This window comes from Theropithecus gelada, chromosome 19, assembly GCF_003255815.1.
Source record: "Theropithecus gelada isolate Dixy chromosome 19, Tgel_1.0, whole genome shotgun sequence".
NCBI lineage: Eukaryota > Metazoa > Chordata > Mammalia > Primates > Cercopithecidae > Theropithecus > Theropithecus gelada.
The window spans coordinates 9,471,815-9,479,267 of NC_037687.1; the positions used below are offsets into that span (position 1 = coordinate 9,471,815).

At 42.3% G+C, this 7,453-nt stretch overlaps 1 protein-coding gene across 1 annotated transcript in view; it reads right to left on the bottom strand.

Moving 5' to 3' along the window:
* Positions 1-2,263: 2,263 nt before the first annotated feature.
* Positions 2,264-7,453, bottom strand: part of LOC112613178 (zinc finger protein 562-like) — a 5,390-nt gene continuing 200 nt past the window's right edge. Inside the window, 6 exon segments of the mRNA XM_025368465.1 lie at positions 2,264-2,441; positions 2,444-3,363; positions 3,366-3,507; positions 4,399-4,481; positions 6,056-6,188; positions 7,097-7,184. Of these exon segments, the coding sequence (XP_025224250.1) occupies positions 2,379-2,441; positions 2,444-3,363; positions 3,366-3,507; positions 4,399-4,481; positions 6,056-6,188; positions 7,097-7,184 (1,429 nt within the window). The 3' untranslated portion in view covers positions 2,264-2,378.

Here is a 7,453-nt window from a genome sequence, read left to right on the forward strand (position 1 = left end):
CCCGGCTAATTTTTCATGTTTTTAGTAGAGATGGGGCTTCACCGTGTTAGCCAGGATGGTCTCGATCTCCTGACCTCGTGATCCACCCGCCTCGGCCTCCCAAAGTGCTGGGATTACAGGCGTGAGCCACCACGCCCGGCCTAATTTTTTTTAATTTTTAGTAAAGACAGGGTTTGGCCATGTTGCCCAGCCTGGTCTCAAACTCCTGAGCTCAGGCAATCCTCCCACCCCAAAGTGTTGGGATTACAAGCGTGAGCCACCATGCCCGACCTTTTTCTTTTTTGAGAAAGTTTTGCTGTGTCCCCCAGGCTGGAATATGCAGTGGCACAATCTGGGCTACCTGCAGCATCCACCTGTCAGGTTCAAGCAATGCTCCCACCTCAACCTCCAGAGTAGCTGGGGACTACAGGCATGAGCCACAACACCCGGCTAATTTTTGCATATTTTTTAGAGATGAGTTCACCTTGTTACTCAGGCTGCTCTCAAACTAAGGAGCTCAAAGTGCTGGGGTTACAGGCAGGGGCCACTACGCCTGGCCTTGCAATTCTGCTTTTTTTTTTTTTCTTTTTTCTTTTTTGAGATGGAGTTTCGCTCTTGTTGCCCAGGCTGGAGTGCAATGGCACGATCTTGGCTAACCCCAACCTCCGCTTCCCAGGTTCAAGGGATTCTCTTGCCTTAGCCTCCCAAGTAGCTGGGAATACAGGCATGTGTCACCACGCCCTGCTAATTTTTTGTATTTTTAGTAGAGACGGGGTTTCACCATGTTGGCCATGCTGGTCTCAAACTCCTGACCTCAAGTAATCCACCTGCCTCGGCCTCCCAAGTACTGGGATTACAGGCATGAGTCACTGTGCCCAGCCACAATCCTACTTTTAAGAATTTTTGTTTTAAACCAGGTCCAGGATTCAGTCTAAACTTCTAAGAATCTGCCTTGAAGGTAAACCTTTAACAATTCAAAGAAGTTCAAGAGTATTAATTGCAGCACTGTTTGTGATTGCAATATGAATGCCTAAATGCTCTCAAGTATGAGTATCTGAATATATGGTACATCCACCAATGGAATATCATGCAGCCCTAGAAATGAATGCAGATCTCTATGAACTCACATGAAGTGATTTCCAAGATACATGGTTAAGTAAAAATACAAACTCCGTCTCAAAACAAAAAACAAAAAAACCTGTGTTTTTAACTTCAGTTATTTAAAATTAAAAGAATTTGTAAGCCATTTGGTCTGTGTTATTCTGTTATGGTTGCCTGAGCTAACTAAGGCACATTGTGGCACTGAAAAGTGAGGTACTGCCATTACAAACAAACAAACAAAAAACTAAAAATGTGAAGCAGCTTTGAAATTGACAAATGAGTAGAGGCTATAAAAATTCTGATGTGCAAGCTAGAAATAATATTAGTAAGGGTGATTCTGGTGAGGTGTCACTGGGGAATGAGGAACATGCTATTGGAAAATGAAGAAAAGACAACCCTTGATATGAAGCGGTGAAGAACTTGGCAGAACTGTATTCTAGCATTTTGTGGAAAGTAGAGCTTGAGAGAGATAAAATTGGGTATTTATCACTAACATCTGTAATTAAAGTGTTAAAGGACACAGGAAGCTTCATTCTTCCTGACTGCTTACAGGAAAATGTAAAAGAGAAGACCTGAACTGCAGAAGAAATATAAAAGAAAACAGAACCAGAACTTGGAGATTTGGAAAATTCTCAGCCTATCCATACTGCAAAAATTACAAAACTTGTACTGAAGAGAATCCTGAATGTGTGGCTGAACAATCATTTGATAAAGAGATCATCAGTGGGATTTATGGACTATATCAGCCATCTTAACAGAAGTGAGGAGAGAGACTGGATTATACTAGAAGAGACACTGCCACTTACACTGTGCCACCTAAAATGGACAGAGAAGACAGAACAGGTAAGGCTGTCACACTTCATAGATTTTATAAGAAGGAGACACAGAAATAATCACTGTGAAAGTGCACTGGCAGTTAAGGATGGTTTCATACCTGCCATGCTCTGCAGGATCCATGGGAACAGAAGATACCCTTGGAGGAGCATCTTACTAACAGGGGCTGGGACCAATCTAGATGACTTATCTCATACAGAAGTTGTTAATGCTATGATCTTAGGAATCTAATCACTAATGTGAGGCAGCCTGCAGTACTGACCTCACCATTCATGACCCTTCTTCACAGATGCCCAGACTCAGGCAACCATGAAGTTGTAATCAGAACCTGTAGGTTTAATTTCAGACCCTCAGGATGGCATCCAAAGCCAATCCATGAGACATTACAACCTCTGCAAGGCATTTAGGACAAATCTGATGATCTTTAGTGCCACTGCCAATAATTAAAGATGGCAACCTATGAGCTAAAAGGTAACACTCATACCCTTACTTTCATAGGGTGTCTCCCCAGTGTAAATTCTTTCATTTCAAGTCTACTTAGGTGTGACGAAACAGCAAATGCTTTCCCACATTCTTTACATATGAAGGGTTTCTCTCCGGTATGAGTTCGCAGGTGAACATTAAGGGGTGAGGAATACATAAATGCTTTACCACATATCTTGCATACAAAGGGCCTTTCTCCACTGTGAGTTTTCAAATGTTTACTACGATCAGAAGTAATGAAGGTCTTCCCACATTCAACACATTCATAAGGCTTCTCTCCTGTGTGAATTCTATGTTGAGTAAGCGTTGAAGATCTATTGAAGGCTTTCCCACATTCCTTACACTGATAGGGTTTCTCTCCAGTGTGATTTCGTATGTGTATAGCAAGGCCTGTGTATTGAGTGAAGGCTTGGCCACATTCCTTACATTCATAGGGTTTTATTCCAGTGTGAGTTCTTACATGTTGAGTAAGGTGAGTTGATTTAGTGAAGGCTTTCCCACATTCTGTACATTTGTGTGGTTTTATTCCAGTGTGAATCTGAATATGAACATTAAAGGATGAGGAATTTCTAAAGGATCTTCCACATTTTTTACATTCAAAGAACTTCTCTCCTTTATGAGTTTTCGCATGTGCAGAAAGTTGAGAAAAATTAGTAGAGGATTTCCCACAATTCTTAGTCTTTTTATATTTCTTTCCAGTATGAACTGTTACACACTGCTTTAGGTGTGAGGAAGGTGTGATGGCTCTCCCACATTCCTGAAATTCACAGAGTTTCTGTCCAGTGTGGATTCCCGTGTGATTATCAAGGCTCACAAAATACTTAAAGCCTTTTTTACATTCCTTACATTTGTATGGTTGTCTTGCATTGAGAATTCCAAGATGTACAGCAAGGCCTGGAGTTAAGGTGAAGAATTTTCCACATGGATTAAATTTGGAAAGTTCCTGTCCAATAGAGGCTTCCTTGTCACACTGAGGACGTCATTTCCATAACAATTATCCTCAGAAGTGTTCCCTCCATTTTGAGCTCTCATCTGTGTCTTAAGGCAAAACTGTTCACTGAAGACCTCTCCACAATTCTCACAGAGTTTCCATCCACTGTAACTCCTTGTCTGCTGAGGAGGGGATAAAGGATTTCAAATGATTTCAGACATATTAAAAGATTTCACCCATCTGAACACGGAAACATTATTTTGGTGACAATTATCATTTTACTTTTTAATATTTAATTTTTTTTTCATTTCCTACCTTCTTGATTTCTTCCAGATTGAATGATGGATCTTTTGCTAGAATTTTATGCCACTGGCTCTAAATTATTTAAGAAACAAAAACAAAACAAAACAAGAAAAACTGTCTTCTTTTAATTGTTGGGGGTGATTCCAGACAGGTTCTCACTCTGTCATCCAGGCTGGGTACCATGGCACAATCACAGTGCACTGTGGTCTTAATCTCCCACGCTCAAGCCATCATCCTGCCTCAGTGCTCCAAGGAGCTTGGACTACAGTTGCATGCCAATGCACCCCGCTAATTTTTTATTTTTTGTAGAGACAGGGTCTTCCTGTTGCCCAGGCTGGTCTCGATCTCCTAGACTCAAGCAATTCTCCTGCCTCAGCTTCCCAAAGTGCTGGGATTACAGGCGTCAGCCACTGTACCCAACCAAATAGTGTAGATTTTACATTTTTAGTAGAGACAGAGTTTCACCATGTTGACCAGTCTGGACTTAAACTCCTGACCTCAAGTGATCCACCTACCTCAACCTCCCATAGTATTGGGATTACAGGCATGAGCCACCACATCCAGCCTCTTTTTAAAATCAGAGATGGGATCTTGTTATACTGCCTAGGCTGGTCTCGAACTACTGGGCTCAAATGATCCTCTCAGCTTAGCCTCCCAAGTAGCTGGGATTACAGAAGTAAGTCATAGGTCTGATGATGCTATTTCCCAGAATGGAATTCTCAATCTTTTCTGAGAGGAAACTAAGAAATATCACTCATGAATCTTACCATTTGTATCCCACTGAATATTGGATTCTTCAAAAAACCCTGCTGAAGTGATGACCCTTTGATTCTAGGTTGTATTTCCCATTCTGAAGTTAAGCAGAAAAAGAAATATAAGGGTTTATAGAAGAAATGTTTAAAACGATGAGTATTTGTATTTGTTTTCAAATTAAACACAGTAATAAAAGATAAGCCAGAGAACTTTGAGGATTTTGGCATGTCAAAAATTTGGCTATAAGGACGTGGGGTTTATTACACAACTGATGTGTTTAGATAGTTTACTACAAACTGCTTCTGTGAAAAATAAAACGATGGGGAACAGTAAGAGAAGATTATCAGGAAAGGAAAGTAGGAAAGATCGGGATAAATAATAGGTATCGGCCGGGCGCGGTGGCTCAAGCCTGTAATCCCAGCACTTTGGGAGGCCGAGGCGGGTGGATCACAAGGTCAGGAGATCGAGACTATCCTGGCTAACATGGTGAAACCCCGTCTCTACTAAAAATACAAAAACCTAGCCGGGCGCGGTAGCGGGCGCCTGTAGTCCCAGCTACTCGGGAGGCTGAGGCGGGAGAATGGCGTGAACCCGGGGGGCGGAGCTTGCAGTGAGCCGAGCTCGCGCCACTGCACTCCAGCCTGGGAGGCACAGTGAGACTCCGTCTCAAAAAAAAATAAAAAATAAAAAAAAATAAAAAAAATAGGTATCAAAATGATAAACTTAAAAAAAAAGACAGAACAGGTAGTTTTGTTAGGTCATAGAAATGTTTGACTACATGGAAAATAAAAGTCAGAGATACCCGAAATTCTGAGAAAAATAGCTTAAATCTTCCGAGGCAAAGTGGATCTTTAAAAATCTTTTTTTATTTTTATTTTTATTGTATTTTATTTTATTTTTTTTGAGATGGAGTCTCTTTTCTTTTCGTAGGCTGGAGTGCAGTAGAGGGAGTCCCGCTCTGTCGCCCAGGCTGGAGTGCAGTGGCCGGATCTCAGCTCACTGCAAGCTCCGCCTCCCGGGTTTACGCCATTCTCCTGCCTCAGCCTCCCAAGTAGCTGGGACTACAGGCGCCCACCACCTCGCCCGGCTAGTTTTTTGTATTTTTTAGTAGAGACGGGGTTTCACCATGTTAGCCAGGATGGTCTCGATCTCCCAACCTCGTGATCCGCCCGTCTCGGCCTCCCAAAGTGCTGGGATCACAGGCTTGAGCCACCGCGCCCGGCCGAGATGGAGTCTCACTCTCTCGCACAGGCTAGAGTGCAGTGATGCAACCTCGGCTCACTGCAACCTCTGCCTCTCAGGTTCAACTGATTCTACTGCCTCAGCCTCCCAAGCGGCTGGGACTACACGGATGTGCCACCATACCCAGCTAATTTTCTGCATTTTTAGTAGAGAAGGGGTTTCACTATGTTAGCCAGGCTGGTCTTGATTTCTTGACCTCATGATCTGCCCACCTTGCCTTCCCAAAGTGCTGGGATTACAGGCGTGAGCCACCATGCCTGGCCTAGTCTTTATTTTTATGTTTTTTTTTTTTTTTTTTTAAGAGACGAGGTCTCACAATATTGTCCATGCTAGTATCAAACTCCCATGCTCAAGCACTTCTCTGACCTCAGCCTCCCAAGTATCTGGGACTACAGGTGCAGGCCACCATGCCAAGCAAAGTGATGTTACTCTTATCCACGGAGGCCAGGTTCATGTAGTTCTCCAGCATCACATCTCTGTAAAGGTATTTCTCAGTTGTGTCCAGTAAAGCCCACTCCTCTGGGGTGAAGTCCACAGCCACATCATCAAACGTCACTGAATCCTAAGTCATCACACACATGCTGGTTTGAGCCAATGAACACTTCCACCAGTGCTCACTGGAGAATGAGGAAGGGGAAACTTATACTCACTTATATGTGGTTTTGAGATCTCCCAATATATACTCCAGGGTTTAATGTCTCAGGAACTCTTGTGTCTAAACAATCAAGGTGGACCTCCCACAGGCATATGCCTTGAACAGCGCTTTTTAAATTTTTTTTAAATCTTTTTTTGTTTGATCTACTTTTAATTTTTAAATATTTTTATTCTTAAATTTTAAATTTTTATTTTGATGAGAACAGTACTTCCTAAGCATGAATTTTTATCTATCTATCTATCCAATCTGTTTATTTATTTATATATAACGACAGGGTCCCACTGTGTCACACAGGCACAATTGCTGCTTACTGCAGCTTCCATCTCCTGGGCTGAAGTGTTCCTCCCACCCCAGCCTTTTGAGTAGCTGGAATTACAGGCATGAGTCACTGCACACTGCTTACACTTTATCTCAGCACAACCAGGTTAGGAGCTCTTCCTGTCCCATTGGTCTCTATGCAGCACACTCCTGAGCACACTGCATATATCTGATAAATGCTGATAAGTGATTAACTTGATAAAAGGACACTTTCATCTGCTTTATCATCTGTCACCACACCCAGTAATGTAAAAAAGATGCAGTTGGTACCATCAAGGTCAAGCTTAAGTAGTAATTACTGAGCTACTGGGATGATTTTCAAGTTAACACTTTATGTACAGGAGACTTCATTCTCTGGGGAAATTCATCTGGGGACTCAGTCTTTGAGTAAGGCTTCATTTGCTCTAAGAAAACTCCGGAGATGAGTCTGTCTAGAAGGAAATGTGTCTATTGGATGTAAGTATGTTATTTTGTATAATGGTACATTGTCTGTTTACCTGATAAGAATTTGCCAGGTAGTCCTCCACCATCGTTCCTACCTTTGTCTTTTCTTCAAAAGGGCAGATTGGTTCCCTGGAAAAACACCTTAGTGGAAAATTAAGAAGGCAATGAGAAGCCAGAGCTGCCCATCCTAACCACATTCTCATGCCTAGAAGTCATTCCATCCTAGCTTGAAATTCCCATATATTCCTGCACACTCAAGAAAACTGTACACACACAACACTGTCATGAAATGCCATAGTAGTCCTGTGTCAGCTAGACCCAGAAAAGCAGATGTGGGCCGAGCTGCCTGTTGGGTAAAGGGTAATAGTTTCATTTTACAAGAAAACTTACACCCTGAAAAATGTGACTCT